Source organism: Phacochoerus africanus, chromosome 1 (genome assembly GCF_016906955.1).
Source record: "Phacochoerus africanus isolate WHEZ1 chromosome 1, ROS_Pafr_v1, whole genome shotgun sequence".
NCBI lineage: Eukaryota > Metazoa > Chordata > Mammalia > Artiodactyla > Suidae > Phacochoerus > Phacochoerus africanus.
The window spans coordinates 55,681,678-55,700,250 of NC_062544.1; the positions used below are offsets into that span (position 1 = coordinate 55,681,678).

At 42.7% G+C, this 18,573-nt stretch overlaps 1 protein-coding gene across 4 annotated transcripts in view; it reads left to right on the top strand.

The window, feature by feature from the left end:
• Positions 1–18,573, top strand: part of FYB1 (FYN binding protein 1) — a 177,967-nt gene that overhangs the window by 69,288 nt on the left and 90,106 nt on the right. For 2 of the 4 annotated variants that reach the window (XM_047766651.1, XM_047766667.1), the window contains exons 1-2: positions 6,171–6,189; positions 6,450–7,611. In XM_047766651.1, coding sequence (XP_047622607.1) covers positions 6,477–7,611 — 1,135 coding nt within the window. In that variant the 5' untranslated portion in view covers positions 6,171–6,189; positions 6,450–6,476. Of the gene's footprint in view, positions 1–6,170; positions 6,190–6,449; positions 7,612–18,573 lie in introns of those variants that run through there. The other 2 variants (XM_047766660.1, XM_047766676.1) reach the window with 1 other exon arrangement.

Consider the following 18,573-nt stretch of genomic DNA (forward strand, 5'->3'; position numbering starts at 1 on the left):
ACAGCTCGGATCTGGTGTTGCTGTGGCTCTGGTGTAGCCAGGAGGCTACAGCTCTGATTTGACCCCTATCCTGGTAACCTCCATATGCCACAGAGGTTCGTAATAATATAAAAGACGAAAGACAAAAATAAATAAGTAGAGGAGTTCCCGCTGTGGCACAGTGAGTTAAGAATCCAATTGCAGCGGTAGGGAGGTGAGGGTTCAATTCCCAGCCCTGCACAGTGAGTTAAAAGGATCCAGCCCTGTGACAGCTACAGCATTAAGTCACAGCAGATTCCATCCCTGGCCCAGGAACTTCTATATGATGCAGGTGTGGCCTAAATTAAGAAAAATAATAATAAAAAAGAGGAAGAAGTAGAAGCCCACCTTAAATCTTTAAAAGTTTAAAAGCTCCCGCAGGAGTTCCCATCATGGTGCAGCAGATATGAATCCAACCAGGAACCATGAGGTTGCGAGTTTAATCCCTGGCCTCGTTCACTGGGTTAAGAATCTGGTGTTGCCATGAGCTGTGGTGTGGGCTGAAGACATGGCTCAGATCCTGCATTGCTTTGGCTGTGGTGTAGGCTGGTAGCTGTAGATCTGATTTAGCCCCTAGCCTGAGAACCTCCATATGCCTGGGGTGCGGCCCTAAAAAGCAAATAAATAAATAAAAATAAAAAATTCTGCAAACTAATGTAAGGTGTTACTAACTGGAGAAGCTGGAGTGACATATGGGGGAACTCTCTGTATACTGTCTTCTGCATTCTTCTGTAAATCTAAAACTGTGCTAAGAAATAAAGTTAAGCCTATAATACACATATAATATACACCGGTATGAATCAATTGTCAAGGGAAAAAAAGCAGAGTTAATATTGAAAATGTTTAACAACCATAATTACCTAGGCACCAAGCAAATGGGAGTAATTGGGAGTAATTGCTGATCCACATCTGGCTGTGCTGGTGAGAAGCAGCTCAGTTCAGGAAAAAAGCAAGTTGGGAAGCAAGGTTTTCCATTTGTGCAAATTCCATTTCTATCCTCCTGGGAACAGAAAGTGTGTGTGTGTGTGTAGCTGTGTATTTGTATAGGCACAACTTAGAAGAACACATGAGAAACTGATAACAGTCGTTGACACTAAAGAAGCACTGGGTAAGTTACTGTGTAATTTATTGTTTAAAGTAGGTCAAGTTTGAGAGTAAATGGAAACATTATTAGGGATGAGTCCATAACAGTAGGCATAAACTTGTACTGTACTGGCGATCAGGATATATGAGCCCCCTAGAACCCCGGGCACGAGGGCTTAGAGGGTCAACACTTAAAACAGACTTACTTTTCCCTCTATTGTAAAATACATTGCTGGAGTTCCCGTCGTGGCACAATGGTTAAAGAATCCGACTAGGAACCATGAGGTTGCAGGTTCGATCCCTGGCCTCGCTCAGTGGGTTGGGGATACAGCGTTGGCGTGAGCTGTGGTGTAGGTCGCAGATGCGGCTCGGACACCACGTAGCTGTGGCTCTGGCATAGGCCGGTGGCTACAGCTCCATTAGACCCCTAGCCTGGGAACCTTCATATGCCATGGAAGTGGCCCTAGAAAAGGTAAAAAATAAATAAACAAAATAAAATACATTGCTTTTACTCAATTTTTAAATTTTTCAAAGTAAAAAGAGCCCTGGAAAATAGAATGAATATTAAATCTACACTGAAATCAGAATGAAGGAATGTTAAAAAAAAGTTTTTAAAATTATTTTTGCCTTTATTATCCTGAAGGAAGAAATTGAGCTATTGTTGTTAGGATTAAGGGCAAATCTGGGTGTTGAAAATTCTATGTAATACATTTATTAAGAGTGATAACAACCAAAAACCTCTAAAGCTAAGCAGTCAGTCTTAGAGATTAAATAGCTGTAGAGTTCAGGCTATTGACTTGCCAGACATATTAACAAACTCAGGCTCTGTTTACTGTGTCTTCAGTGTGTCCCACATCAAAACCTGTGGCTCTTTCTTTCAACATCCAGCTAAAACTTCCAGTGTGGGTAAACCAAACTTAAACATAATAACTCTACAATGATATCCAGGGGTATGTTTCAGTCACATTAATTTAAAATTAGGACATGACATTAACAGCTGTCACTCAGAATTTGGTTACCTGGAAAAAATGATGTTATGTGACTAGTCACTTGGGGGGAAAAAAAACCCACGACAGCAGACAATGATTGGGTGTCTATCTCATGCAATTCTTGATCTAAGAACTCTACAGGCGTTAACCCATTTCATCCTCATTAAAAAAAAAAAAAAAAAAAAAAAGCCAGGGAGTTCCCATTGTGGCTCAGTGGTAATGAACGTGAGTAATATCCATGAGGACTTGGGTTTGATCTCTGGCCTCGCATAGTGCATTAAGGATCCAGCGTTGCTGTGAGCTGTGGTGTACGTTGTAGGTTCAGCTCAGATCCCACCTTGCTGTGGCTGAGGTGTGTAGGCCGGTAGCTGCAGCTCTGATTTGACCCCTAGCCTGGGAACTTCCATACGCCCCAGGTGCAGTACCGCCCTCCCCCCAAAAAAAATAATTCCAGTGAGAAATAGGTACTGTTATTATTCTTATTTTATACAAAGAAGAATGAGTCTCAGAGAGGCTAAGTAACTTGCTAGATCACACAGCTAGTACGTAGCAAAGTCAAGGTGGAACCCAAATCCGTCATTTCAGAGCTGGTGCTATTAACTGTGCCGCAGTACTCCCGCTGGGTCCAGGGTCTGGGTTGGTATCCGAGGCTTAAATTCCAATTCTAAATCAACCACCTCCATATATTCTAAACTAAAATCAGGGCACAAAGATTGGCCATGGGTAGTGTGTTTCATGGATTCCCCCCTGTGAAATCCAAGACATAAAGTTGCTGTGATGAAACAGGACGTCGCTTAAATCCTTTGGTTTCTGTTTTCTCACCAAGGCAGTGAGAGAGGTGGACCAGATGATTTCCAAGGCTTCACTTGCTTTGTAAAATAGGAACCTCTCCCAGGCTCCAGGCATTCTTTAAAGTGTCTCACAAATACTGATTTGCTTTATTTTCCTAACCGTCTTGTGACATATCTCTAATATTCTCATAATAGAGGTGAGCACGCTGAGTCCCAGGGAGCTTGTGTACTTTGCCTTATGTTAAATGGCTCATTAGACTGAAAACCAAGGAGCCTGGCTCCCAAGTATGTGCTCTTAACCACTCTTCTCTACAGCCTCTTATCATTCTGGGCTAAATTGTAGCTCTGGAATACAAGTTACAAAATATGGAGTGAGTCTAGAATAAAAGATTCTTCCCAAGAAACAGATCTTTTTTTCTTCCAGGTGGGGAGCAAATTTTTATACTTATATTTCTTTATGCAGTTTTGTTAAGGCTTAAAGTCATCTGCAGCTATGATCTCCTGGGAGGCATAGGGCAGGACCTGCCTTCCCCTGTTCCCTCCACCAGCACCCAGACTCTCCCTGGTTCTGTTGTTTCCTGCCTGTTACCTTCAAGCATTGCTTGAGGATTTGAGAAAATCATGCGGATAGAAAAATGGTCATGGGAGGCAAGGCAGAAAACAAGGTATTTTCAGCAACTCAGACACAGGGTAGCAAATTAAAGGAGCAGCATCCAGGCTGGAAAATGCAGCTTTCACCTGGTTTTCTCCTCCCGCTTAGGTTCCTTACCCGCATCCAAAATACACATGTGCTGCAACTTGGTACGGAGAAAAGTGCTTGCTGAAGGCACCCTTTCTTATTTTTCTTTTTTAAGTATAGTTGATTTATAGTGTTGTGTCAATTTCTGCTCTACAGTGTAGTGACCCAGTCATGCATATATATATCCTTTTTCTCATACTATTATCTTCCATCATGTTCTATCCCAAGAGATTGGATATAGTTCCCTGTGCTGTACAGTAGGAGTTCATTGCTTATTCATTCCAAATGGAATAGTTTGCATCTACTAACCCTAAGCCCTCAGTCTCTCCCACTCTCCTCTCCCTTCCCCTTGGCAACCACAAACCTGACCTGTATGTCTGAGTCTGTTTCTGTCCTGTAGATAGGTTCATTTGTGTCATATGTTAGATTCCACATATAAGTGATATCATATGTTGTCTCTCTCTTTCTGACTTAGTTAACTTAGTATGAGAATGTCTAGTTGCATCCATGTTGCTGCAGAGGGCAATACTGCATTCTTTTTATGGCTAATTAGTATTCCATTGTATATATGTACCACATCACATCTTTTAAACTCACAACTCACAGTATTCAGCTCAGGATCAACCTAAACAATTTCACAAATATATTAGGATCCTGGGCCAGGTATCATGGGCAGACAAAGAGGAATGAGACAGTTTCTGGACTTTGGAGCCCAGGACAGACCTGATTCTGCATCCATGTCCTCACAGTTTGTGGCTATGAACGCTTGACGAAGCTACTTAACTTTTCTTTTTTTTGTTGTTTTTGTTTTTGTTTTGTCTTTTGTCTTTCTTTTCAGGGCCACACTCGCAGCATATGAAGGTTCCCAGGCTAGGGGTTGAAGCGGAGCTACAGCTACCGGCCTACACCACAGCCACAGCAACTTGGAATCCGAGCCATGTCTGCAGCCTACACCACAGCTTATGGCAACACCGGATCCTTAACCCACTGAGCAAGGCCAGGGATTAAACCGGCAAGCTCATGGTTCCTAAACGGATTCGTTTCCACTGCACTACAATGGGAACTCCCTTAACTTTCCTAATCATAATAGTTTCCATCTATCAAGCCTGTGCTGTGGGCCAGTCAGGCACTTTACAAATTCCATCTCTAATGCGAAGGACAATTGTGGCAGATGTGCACTATTATCCCCATTATATGGATTGGGCACCTGAGGCCCCACTAATCAATGAGGATTCCAGCCAAGTTTCCATGCTTTCACCATGATGTCCTCCTGCAGTTTCAACCTCCATTCTCTTTCTTGCGGAATGGAGTTAAATAATGCCCTCCTCCGAAAAAGTGAGATGGAGCAATGTGGATAACGTGCCTGGTTCAGAATTGAGCACATACGTTTACACACTGAACGGTGGTTCTTATTATCATGAAAGGAACGTGTAAAACTGCCCAAAGTGCTACATGAGTTAAGAGGAGGGAGCACATCATCCCAACCGGACAGGATCTGGTTTTGTGGTATTTGAGTGAGGCCTTGAGAGAAGCAATCTGCTGGGGTGTGTGGCAGTGACAGGCCAGGCTGGGGAGTAAGAAACGTTTTCTAAGTGAATTTATTTATTTATTTATTTATTTAGTCTTTTTGCCTTTTCTAGGGCCGCAGCATATGGAGGTTCCCAGGCTAGGGGTCTAATCGGATCTGTAGCCACCAGCCTACACCAGAGCCACAGCAATGCTGGATCCTTAACCCACTGAGCAAGGCCAAGGATCAAACCCGCAACCTCATTGTTCCTAGTCGGATTTGTTAACCACTGCGCCGTGATGGGAACTCCTAGGTTAATTTTAAAATGCAAAATGGAAGCTGTCTACTTGTGAATCTTCAGTGATTTGTTCTTTTTAAGCCTCAACTTCTTGCTTTTGAGAAAAAAAAGCAAACCTACCATGAATTCTTCCAGGTTAAATGGGATTATTGTCACAGAGAAAGGTGACTGACTGCCCTCTTTACCAAGTGATACCCTGATTCTAGATAAGGACAGAGCCGATAGCAGGAAATGAGACTGGAGATGCCAGAGTCTGGAAGTAAAAACTTTCCAGCCTGTCCTTGCTGCTTCCTCGTCACGTTCCCTGTGTACCCTAGACTCTGTCCCCTTGAAAGTGAGCCCACTCTGCCTGCTGGTCTGGTTCCAGTGGAATCATTAGCCCTCAGTATGTATCAGTAAGCAGAAAAAAAAAAAAAAAACTCATTTTATTGCTGAGGTATAAAAACGAGTGGGTTTTACTGCCACATCTCCCCATTAGCCAACAGATGGACCTTAAAGGTAGAGGGGAATCAGCAAAAGCTTGCAAACCACAGGGCTGTCGAACGTGGCCATGCTATATAAAGCATGCAACCTAAATTTACAGAAGAGCTTGCTTTCATTTTTTAAGTGCAGTTTCTATTTAAAAGGCTCAGCTGTAAAATATGGAAGGAGCCACTTCTTGGTCACTTTCTTATTTTCTCAAGTTCAACACAATAGATAAATACCCCATTCAGAGTAAACCTGACAGGAGAGCTGGAGACACTGTGAGAAGAAAGGGGAAAAGGGTAAGTTGTGATTTAAACAAAGAAACAAAAAACGGCCAGTGGGTCTAAGACAACCAACACGTCTATGTCTAATAGCCCTCCCCCTTCAAGAAAGTCTCACAACTTATTTTGCCATAGAGGAAGATAAATGTTACAATATCTTGCTAACCAATCAGCGACGCTGCAGGCCTCAAACCAGGAAACCCTTTAAAGTGTAGTATTTTAAATTGTGCAAGTGAGACTTCTGGCTCTCAGCGAGTTTTTGTTCCCTGTGCTTGCAGGATGGGAAGGCAGATGTGAAGTCTCTCATGGCGAAGTTTAACAGCGGGGGCAACCCCACGGAGGAAGCCTTGGTCAATAGCCGGCCCTTCAAGGTCACGGGCCAAAACTCCCCTTCAGGAATACAGGCCAAAAAGAACTTGTTCAACAGCCAAGGAAATGCCAGCCCTCCCGCAGGACCCGGCACCGTGCCCAGGTTCGGGTCCCCAAAGCCACCTGTGGGGGTGAAACCTTCTTCTGAGGAAAAGCCTGACAAGGAGCCCAAACCCCCGTTTCTAAAGCCGACTGGAGCCAACCCACGGTTTGGAGCACAGGCTAACCCGGCCACCAGAGACCCTGAGGCGAAAGTGGGATTTCCGAAACCTGCAGGCCCCAAGACCTTCAACCTGCCCAAAGAGGATTCCAAACCTGCGTTTCCCCGGCCTCCTGGGAACAAGCCTTCGCTTCACAGTGCAAACCAGGACCCTGACCTAAAGCCACTGGGTCCCAAGCCCGGGTCTCATCCTCCAGCCCAGGAAAATGAACCAAAGCCAGCGTTCCCAAGGCTGCCCGGGGCTAAAGGCAAGTTTGTGTCAGCCTCACCGGAGCAGGACCCCAAGCCCCTCTTCCCTAAACCCGCCTTTGGCCAAAAGCCATCCCCTTGTGCCCAGGACCCCCAGGAAGATGAGAGCCCTTCTAAGACGGCGGCTCCACAGAAAGGCCTCCCGGCCCCCCCGGGACCCAAGGCCAGGTCTGGTCCTTTGAAACCTGCCAGGGAAGATCCAGAGAATAAAGAGCAGGGAAGCGAGACCTCAAGTTCTCCTTTTTCTGGGGTCGTTCTGAAACCTGCCGCGAGCAGAGGCACCCCAGGCCTCCCCAAACCTGCTGAAGAGAAAAGAGACGAGAGGAAGATGGATACTGCCAAGAACGTCTTCCTGAGCAAAATGAATCAGGAGGAGCCGGCCCCTGGGGTTCCTCCTGCCAAGTTCCCTAAGACACCTTCGAAGCCGACGATGACAGGGACCTGGGGCCAAGGTCAAGAAAAGGAAAAGGGGGACAAGAGCTCAGCCACCCCCAAGCAGAAGCCCCTGCCACCCCTGTTTACCCTGGGTCCCCCTCCGCAGAAGCCCAGCAGACCCCCGCATGTTGACCTATCGAAGTTCCGAAAAGCCACTTCTGGAAACAGTGAGTTCTTGTCTCCTTTGCTTGTTCCCGTGTTTTGTTTCACAGCAGAAGGTGTTTTAGCTTCTGGGGAAAAATTTATCACAAGGAATGATTCCATCACTGATCCTCCTGGGTATGTGATGACTTTCTTTGGCATTTATTTTCCTCTGGTGTAGGAGGTCTGAGTGGGTTGAAATCCTTAGTTCTGAGTCGACCATTGTAAGGAAGGGCCAGGTCGGAGGGGGAGGGATACATCTATTCGATTGCTAAATGGTTTTGCTTCATGATAACCATTGCATTGACTCCCTTTGTTGGGTTTCATTTCTGTTGAATGAGACTGAGGTTTGTTCCCCCTGCGACCACAAGAGTTAGACCGAAGGTGAGCCAACCTCTGAGTCAGTGCTGGATGCCCAGGGGACTCTGAATTGTCACAGCTGGAGGGTTGCTACTGGCCTCTAGTGGGTAGGGACCAGGAAGGCTGCTAAACATCCCACAATGAACAGGACAGCCCCTTCCACCAAAGAATTAGCCAGTCCACAATGTCACTAGAGGTTGAGCAGTCTTTTTCCCAATGATTTTCAGTGTCCACAAGTCTATCCTACATCTCCCTCCTAAGCCTGATATTCAAATAAAGAGATGACTGGGACTCCTCTGAAATAGTACTTACAGTTTTCCAGTTTAGCTGTTTTCTATTTCTCAGTCAGTATAAGGTTTCCTGGATGTTTCTGTTTCATAAAGCAGTACATAAGTACATAACTAGGATAATAAGCCAGACAAAGGGATACATTAGTTTCTTTCTGGCTAAATAGTTTAATTGTCTACCAGAGATGTTACTACAATATGGTAAATGCTAAACGTTAGTCCTAAATGACTTGGTAAAGATTTGTAACCCTGCACAGTGATGAAAGAAGCTCACTTATGCCTAAAAAGGATTAATATTTTAGGCAAGTCATGTGCAACTGTTGTTTATGGTGAGAAAGGAAAAAGGATACTTATGAGGGACTGCAGGACTGTGAGATATATTTTTTACTTACCCAAGTGTGGTCAATTAAAGCAGATCTAGGTATAAAGGCTGTTTGTCTTCTTTGGCTCTGCAGAAGCATCTCGAAATATGTCATCTTCCTGAGGTCAGTATTCTCAGTGTCAACCAACAGATTGGTGATCAAATCCCACATTAATCCATCACACCGAAAGCAAGTTTGTCATGACCTCATGGTCATTCTCTTGACTCTCCAGCTGTGACAATCCAGCATCCCCTGGGCATCCAGCACTGACACAGACTTCTAGAAAGCATCAGCTTTGGTACAGTTGCTATGTCCTCATCCATCACCTTCTCATTTGAATGCTGGTTCCTAACTCAGAAATGCTCTCTTTGTGAAACTTTCTAAAAGACCCTGTCTTAATTCCCTCTCTCAGTTCTTCTGTGCCTCAGATAAGAAATTATCTAGTGTAACCTCCATTGTATGGCTCTGACTTCAGGCCAAGGAAACTGTTTTGATGTTACTCGGAAATTGTGAAGAACTTTCTCCTCCGTCTTTATTTCCTCCACCTTTATTTCCACTCCACTACCATGTTGGCGTGGTGACATCCAGGTGACTGCTGTCCATCCTTGAAAAGCTAATGAAGGCCACTCTGGGCTCTGCAGTCCTGGCAAGGTCTGCACGGAGCTGATTTTCAGTGCCATGTAGCTCTGGGGGACGCAGGCAAAGTCGCTCAGTAAGTGGATTTATCCTTGCCCTCTTTCTCCTCCTCCTTAGAACCTTTTCCCCATCCTAGCGGGCCTCCCCCATTGCTCAGCTGCCCCAGGACAGCATACATCCTAATCCTCTGGTCAGGGCACCCCTTCTCCACCCAATGGTCCCTCCAGATACATCATGTTCTAAAATGGACCCTCTCCCCTCTTCATCCACCTCTTCCACAAATCAAAGCTCAGTCTTCCTAATTTGAACTGACTTCATGTTGGTGTCCGGATAAAACAATCTGGTTCTTAACCTTTAAATTCTGAGTAACAGCCTTTAATGCATGCACATTTTTAAAAAGCATTTAAATTTTTAAAGTGGTTTTTTAAATAGAAATTACATCTGGCTCAAAACCAGCAAGTATAAAAGGGTACACAGTGAAAAGTACCTTTAGTCCTGGTCCACCATTTGTGGGTCTTTTCACCCTTTGCCCCATAGAAACCACGCTTCTTAATGTCTATATCTGTCCAAAGTTTCTTCATATTTACACAAGCAAGTATAAATATAGATAGAAAGCCCCTTGCTTTTTACTCAAGAAGTAAAATATTATATGCAATGCTTTGATCCTCGCTTTTTAAAAATAAAAATAAAATTCCTGTCTCTCTGTCCCCATTTTAATAAAAGGTTACTGAATCTTCTTTAGAGCTGCCAGATGTTCAGGTAAATGGATGACTCAGCTAATTGATTTGACAATTTGTATTGCTTCTAAACTTTTCCCCTTTGAAACAATGCGACAGAAAATAACCTTGTATACATGTCACAAAATAAGCATTTACTTTGTGAACACAGAGAATTTCTTCAGAGTCAGGTCTGCTGACTCCTAATCGAACCATTGCTGGTTTTCCTAAACCATACTAAGTAATTTAGCATTCCACTTAGGAAGGTTAAAAAGAAGACCAGAATTTGGAAGTATATAGTATTCAAATTAACTAAAGCTTCATCTAATAATTCTGTAGGTTTTCAAACCTAGGGAACTTTTTTCTTAGCCTTTTGCCTGATTCCTTCCATTCCCAGTTCACATCCAATTCCTTAAACCTCTTCCCCAGATCTACCCTCCATCTTTCATCATCTTTGTTCAATATATTAGCCATTAAAAATATTTATTATTTATTGAGGACTTGTTACATATTAGATACATGTTACCCCTGTTTATTCCTGCCCAAAACCCAAAGAAACGGGAATTCCCTGGGGTAACTAAACTCAGAGAGGTTAGATAACTTACCCAAGGCCACAGTGTCACTAAGTTGGGACAGGGCCGGGCCACCTGTCTCTCTGATTTCAGAGCCTGTGTCCCCTTCACCACCGTCCCTGCTTTGTTCCCTCTCTTGAAACATAGGATATTATGAAATAATAAATCAAACATAAGTTTGAAACCCAAAGAATCTTTGTTCTTCTCCCTTTCCTTATCCTTTGGTTGAAATATCTTTTTATTTGTTTGTTTTACCATGAATACCCCTATAAACTCCATGTATAACACTATTTATTTGGAACACAAAAATAATATATTCTTGTTAGTTGCTCAGGTTTTCCCTCCCACCAAATTCTATTTAATCAGAATTTAGTATTCATACTCTCTATAGCCTAGCAATTGCTTTTAACGAATTAGTTAACTCCTGCCAATAGAATTGTACTCAGTTGAATGAATTGTGAAATAAATATTATCCAAAGGGTCTATATTGTAGATCTTTTCAGTTACTTGCTTGTAACCATAAGCTTGAATATAACATGTTGCTTTTCTGAGCCTGGAGCAAACGACTGTTCTCTAGAACCATTTAAGGAACAAAAGCCTAAACTTAAAAAAAAAAAAAATCAAATATCAAAATGTTTTCTGAACTAACCTTTCTCTGACTCTTTTTGGTTCCTGGGCCAGTGGTGAAAGGCTTCCCTCTCAAGCATCAGTGATGCTTGCTCATCAATAACCATGATCCTCAACAGCGAAGTTTGGATTGTTAAGAACCTGTAGCCTAACTGCAGGTTTGCATGTAGAAGTTAGTAAAACCTACTGGTAAACATTCAACCAACCCTTTCTCTAGTCTTGTTCTTGAAATTAAAGAGAAACGAGGACTCATCTTTCCACGTGTTAGCTTTAAGAGTGTTAAGCTCAGCACCTTGACAACCGAAGGGGTAAAGCCAGGGTCCCCAAGGCAACAGCAAAGGGCTATTGACTGACACTGTCCCTCTCTGCTGTGTGTCTCCTTAACAAACCTGGCCTACAACATTTTGAAACCAAAGGTGCATGGGTTATTTTCATCAGCAAGTCCCTTGCTTCTAAGGAGGGGCAAGATTTTCCTTCCTAGACCCTGAGGCTATTGCCTTTTTCTTCCTCTTCACTCTTCTTTTATGTGCAAATTACCATAGTAGACAGTTATATATTTTAGAATGTTTGATATCCGTGTGTGTTGCTCCTACCCACTGCAGAAAAGGGGGATTCTGTGCTCAAATACATTTAAGATATTTGGGGCCGAGTAGATTCTTGACAGCAGAATTTCCTCAAGCATTGAGACACCCGCCATATGCTTGGGATCTAAAAATAATGTAGATCCTGGGACAGATTTGCTGAGACGTGTCACAGACTGGGCTATCTCAGAACACTGAAAAGCCAGAGGCAAAGCTCTTGGTACCCAAACAATTGCAAGCAGTCCAGCTTCAGGCTGCAACAATGTTCTCCACTTACCTTTCTGCTCGATCATTCTCCAGGTGCCTGCTGTGTGCTTGTGGCTGGTATGGGCCTTATGGCTAGAGTCCACTCTTACATTGAGCTCCAGCCTGAGCTGGATTTCCTTCACTCTCCCTCCCCCATCCATGGGAAAGCTGTTTTCCATGAAACCTGTGGTTCTTGTTTCTATTCCTGGTTGAAACTTCTGAGGACCCACTTACTATGGGAAGCTTACCTGAGGTTAACTCCAAAACAGAAATGCCCCTGAAAGAGTGTCACTCTCTCGACCACACGCTGTCCCCAGTCAGATCTTTTGAGCTTCCCATTCTTGGTCTGGCCTCTCCAAGGTCTAAAGCTCTCTTCTGCTCTTCTAGAATAAACCAACTCCTCAGTCTCATCCCTGTTCTCTTGAACAATCTGGTTCCGGATGTTATATCCCAACAGCATGCTTTGGACATTTTTTTTTTCTGTCTTTTTGGGGCCACACCTGCAGAATATGGAGGTGCCCAGGCTTAGGAGTCCAATTGGAGCTATAGCTGCTGGCCTACACCACAGCCACAGCAACATCAGATCCAAGCCGCATCTGTGACCTCCACCGCAGCTCACAGCAGCACCAGATCCTTAACCCACTGAGCAAGGCCAGGGATTGAACCCGCAACCTCATGGTTCCTCGTTGGATTTGTTTCTGCTGTGCCACGACGGGAACTCCACTTTGGACATTTTTTTAATCCAATGTTTTAATCATGTTTATAAGCAGTCTTCATGGTCTTTATTTTTATATTCTGGCATTTAATTTTACTGTGGGAAAGTCTGAGACTCCCCTGAATTTCCCCCTTGGAAAATGATTTGCTTTTCTGTTTGGATTTCCAAAGAAATCTCTGTCTTCAAAGTTTAAACACTTAGCCACGGAGACACTGCTTTGGGAAAGATCCCCAGTGTTCTCTTTACTTGCTGCGGGTCATAAGTCCTTCCTTCTCCCCAAATAAATAAATACAAACTTAGCCAGGATATATCTGTGTCAATCATTCTATTAATTAGCATTTTCTCAGATGATATTCCTCTTAGCTCTCAGAGATTTTTGGTTCCACATACATGGGAGCCGTACCATTTCTTTTGAACTGGCTGATGGATGACAATCACATCTAATCCAGTGTGATGAGTTTGTCTTCCCCCCAGAGCTGTGACTTGAGTTCTGAATATTACCTTTAATCTGCTCGCCTGTAGCGTGAAGGTTAACTGTGCTGGTCTTGAGGGCAGTCCTTGCAGGGGACCTGAATGCTGTTCCATTTTCTGAGATCTCTCTCATAACCCTGTACCAGGGAAAGGCCAACTGTGGCAGGTCCTCCTTCTCTGCCTCTAGGATGATCCTGATGTGATACTTAGGGCTTCCATGCTATAGGTTTCACTTTGACCTTCCCTACGCTGTTCATCCATCCCTGTGTCCACTCGTGAACTAGAGAGAATCTACAGGTTTTCTTAGCATCACAGTCTTCTCCATATATTGCTTCTGAGCCTAAGGGAACAAGTGGGAAGCTTCACTTGCCTCCTATGGCACCCTCTGTTTCTTTCCTTAGCCACTAGTTTTTGAAGTTTATCTAATGAAGTTGCTTCATTACTTCCCTTTTCTCATGGTGACTTGGGGATAATGTTTTTCTTGCCATATTTTGTTTTTCCTATTTTATTTGTCAGTTAGAAGAAGGACATCCTGTAAGTACCCCCCTCATCATTTGATACCAACTGAATATTGAATATAACCTAGGAGTCAGCAAGGAGGGTGGCAAGATGGTGGAGACTCACATGACTGGAGTGCCCACTGACAGCCTTGTTTCGTACCCTCTGGATTGTGCTCCCTGGTCATGGACACATGACCCCTCGCTATCCCCTCCCCTACTCCTATTATGAGGAGTCTTCAGACACAATCGAGAAGGGGGGAGGAGGAGCTCCAGCTACCTGATGGGGGCTTCACTCAGACCGTTGACAGCATCTGACCTCCACCCACCTGCAAATCCCTGAGAGCAATCATAGTTTCAGTCTTTAACAACCAGTCAGTTTATACTTAGACTAGGAGAGGCTAGGAGAATGAGCCAGGAAAAGGAGAGGACCACCAGGCTGACCCCTGGGGAAGGCAGATGCCCCTTCTTCAGGGCCTAAGTCATTTTGTCCCTGAAAAGTCCTCCAGCCTATTGAGGTTCCCAGTTCCTTGCTGGGCACACAATTTGGCCTTCAGAATTCTTTCTTAACTGTTCAGGCACCAGCTAGACTTTTAATGTTATTTTTGACACAATATTCCATACTTATCGTTTAATTTACAGGAAGAAATTTCCTTATAGTATTATTCACTATACCTGTAAGATAGATTATTGCTTTTCTTAGTTATGAAAAGAGAAATTTCTATAAAACTTTTGCAATTTGGAGCAACACGCCATGATTTATCCTGGTATAATAACTCTTCCTATGATCAAGAGGTAGAAGTAGGTATATTTTTAAGGCACTTAAGAGGAAAATATAGAAATAGTGCCCAATCAACAGGCATTATATCAACATTCAATACACATGAGCTAGATCAAAGAAGATGTGGCTACTTTATGCGTAACATAAATGAATATTTTGTTTTACAATGACTGACTTACTTTTAAATAAAATATGAAATGTTTATGAAATGATTTAATATATAACAAATGTGATCAAAATTATTTAATTTTAAAATAGGTATGCAAAATTATTAGGAGAGTAAATCCTAAGGTATAAGGAAAATTTTTTTTCTATTTCTTTATTGTTATATCTATATTGAAATGATGGGTGTTCATTAAACCTTTCTTGGTAATCTTTTCATGATGCACGTAAATCAGATTATTGTATTGTACTCCTTAAACTTATACAGTTGCTGTATGTCAATTACATATCAATAAAACTGGAGAAAAATAGGCATGCAACCCATAGAGGTCAAAACATTAAAATGAAATTGCAATTTACTTGAGAAAGAAAGGAGATGAAAAAGAAAGTGACAACTAAGAGTCAAATACAAATGCGTATGAGTCTAGTATTCACAAACCTAAAAGCTTTTCCTGATTTACTTTCAGTTGTACTTCACATAAAAAGTTTTTTTAAAAAAAGCACTAGATAAGAAGATTAGGGCAAATGTACCTGTTATAATTTGGTCAAGTTCCTGGGCAGGAGATGCCATGTTTCATAGACTCTGCTAAAATAATTTCCAAGCCAAGCCAAATTGAACCTTTTTTTAAAGAATTGGAATTCTATTCTTTTTTTTATTTTTTTATTTTTTTTTTGTCTTTTTGGAGCAGCACCCAAGGCATGTGGAAGTTCCCAGGCTAGGGATCTAATCGGGGATACAGCTTCCAGCCTAGGCCACAGCAACAGCCACAGCCACGTGGGGTCCAAGCCGCGTCTGCGACCTACACTACAGCTCACGGCAGTGGCAGATCCTTAACCCACTGAGCAAGGCCAGGGATCGAACCCGCAACCTCATGGTTCCTAGTCGGATTCGTTAACCACTGAGCCATGATGGACACTCCAAGAATTGGAATTCTAGAATAGGCACTTGCCATTGAAGCATCCTTCTTTCTGCTGATGGCAACTATTTCTACATATGACAAATTCAAATGCAAAAAGTGCCTCTTTGTGCACATATTTTTTTCTCAAAACAAAATGAAATTAAGTTTTACAACACAAGAACAACTCCAATTGTTAGAACAAAATTATGCCTCAAGAGCAGAAATTTAGCTACCTGGCTTTACGAAAATATCTGGAAATTTCCTATCCTCTTAGAGAAATCACAATCATGATAGCTGTGGCATGGTTCTAAAGCCCAGAGAACCATCTAGAGTAGTAGACTGTTTTTCCAGTGTATAAGAAACAAGGAAGAGGGGAAAAAAAAAAAAGAAAGAAAAGTCCATAGTTTGAGAATTTAACTGCTATGTAACCCCTAATAGACATGTAGGCAAGAAACATGTTTCTCTTCCGTTTAAATTGCCTCTAAAGAAAAAAGATTATACTTCATTTTCTCTAGCATGGCCAAGGCAGAAAAAACATTGAGAACAGCCAATAGCGAAAGATACTATCAGGAAAAAGTAACTGAAGATGAGCCATCTGGTTGTAGAAAAAAAAAAAAAAATCTGAAACGCATGTGAGGTTTTTCTTTCCCCAAAGTAAGAATTCACTTTGTAGAATCAGCTGTTCAGTTTTGTCACAACAGTCTGCCTCTCTCTGCAGCTGTGCTCCTGCACCCAACTGCTTTCTCAGCCAGCAGCAGGCTCCTGGCAAAGAACTGGTGTTTCTCCAGGGGCAGCTGTAGGTCTGTTGACATAAAGAGGGCACAGGAAAGGTTCTGCCACATAACACTTCTCCCTCTGTGTGTGTATTCAAGTATAGTTGATGTGCAATATTGTGTTAATTTCTGCTGTAGAACAGAGTGATTCAGTTACACATATATGTGTATATATATTCTTTTCCATTATGGTTTATCACAGGATATGGAATTTAGTTCCCTGTGCTACATGGTGATATACCACTCTCTTTTCTTGACTTTCTTATAATTCTCAGAGCAATAAGATAGCTCATATCTGATTTTCAAAAGCAGCCTGTGTGGGGATAGGATTAATGTAACCAGGCAGCTAAAAATCTGCTCCCTCCCCCCAAAAAATGGCAAGGCAGATAAATATCACAGATATTCAAAGTGTGTTTGAGTATTTGTCCCCCTCATCTGGAATGAAAGTCGTTTTACTCTTATTAAGTGGAAAAAGACACCTCGATTAATGTCCCAAAGAGTCCCTCCTGGTCGTTTATTTTTAAATCCTACAGTGGCTCCAAATTTCTCTTCCAAATCGTCACCTTAATGAAGTTGAGGTACATCATACACTCTGTTACTGAGGATCTGGACTGCAGCTTCTCCAGAATCCCTGAATCTCCCTGTTGTCTCTCCAGTCTCTAGCTTCTGGTTCATATAGTTTGGGCAAGAAAGCTACACACACACACACACACACACACACACACACAGTCAAACTCATACTCACACACACATATAGCCTTGGCTAGCTCTTCAGCCAATTTTTCCAAAAGCTGTTTTATATGGAAAGAGGATAAAGCAAAGTGTATAAAAAAATACCTTTCAGTCATTCGTGTTACTCTAAAGAGAGTGTTCTAGACCTGATATGAACAGTTGAACAAGCAGGAAACCTCAGTCTTTAAGAGGCTGTCTTTGATTTCTCTGAAGGCTTGAGTTCTTTGTGCTCATAAGGAGAAATGAATTGTGCTCTGGCTGAGGAGTGTGAGACCAGATAAGATTTCTCTATCTCTGCTTTCTGCTAGATCTCTACCAGTTAGGAACTTCTGCCTTCTCCACTAACTCTGGATGATTATCTAATGGACTTTCTGTTTGGGTGAACTGTTATGAAGTGAAGTAGTATCTTAGTTCAGGCTTCTATCACAAAAATACCATAGACTAGGGACTTAGAAACAACAGAAATTTATCTGCCACAGTTCTGGAGGATGGCAACTCTGAGATCCAGGCACCGATAGAGTCAGTGTCAGGTGAGAGCCCACTTCCTGACTCAGATGGTATCTTCTCATTGTGTTCTCACATGGCAGAAAGGGGAGGAAGCTCTCTGGGGTCTCTATTAGGGCGTGAATCCCATTCATGAGCGGTCCACCCTTATGACCTATTCACCTCCCAAAGTCTCTACCTCCCAATACCATCACATTAGAGACTAGGTTTCATATAAACTGTGGAAGGACACAACCATTCCTGTGCTCCTCACACTTGCAAATGACAGTCCACCTCTCCCCCAATCCAAAGTCCCCCCCCATCTTGATTTCTTCTTCTTTCTCATCTTCTAAGCTATGATTCTTGTTTAAAAATCCTGCTCTTTCCCATCCCTGCACACCATCACCATGCATCACTTTTCTTTGGAGACAGTGAAGTGCATAAAACCCACAGGAAAATGCTGAGCTTTATGGAGGCCTGAGGATCAAAGAGGTTGCTGAATTCTGATCTACTGAGAAAACATGGCTAATTACACATGCAACATGATTTTAAAACAGAAAAGCTAGGGTAGGAAATAAAACAAGCTGCTAGTATGCTCCTTAAAAGCTGGATAAAGTTCATTCCAAACACCAGACCATGTTTCATGGACCAATTTAATGGTCCCCACAGAAGATCAATGAGTAACCATGTGGCTTGAATTTCCAAGGCCACTTCCGGCTTTCAGCTTCTAACTTGCATCAGTTTAGCAACTGCCTCCCTAACCCTGTGCCGTACTGCTGTCACCCAAACAAGACCTGGTGCTTTTCCTTAGTTTTCATTGCAAACCACTCGCCAAAAGCATTTGTGTGCGTGAGTGACAGACTTCCCTGAGGTTGTGTAAAGACAGGAGTTCACGTTGCTTTGAGCCTGGAAACATAAAACAGAACATTGGCAACCACTGTTTTTCAAAAGCAGCAAGACCTTTTGCAACTCAGGCTCCTGTCCCCTTCTCTGTGGCTCACCTTTTTTTTCCCCACTTCTTTGACCTCTCCTTCTCAATGGCAAAGAAAAATGAGAACACTCTTTCCATTTTCTTAATCAGAAAAAAT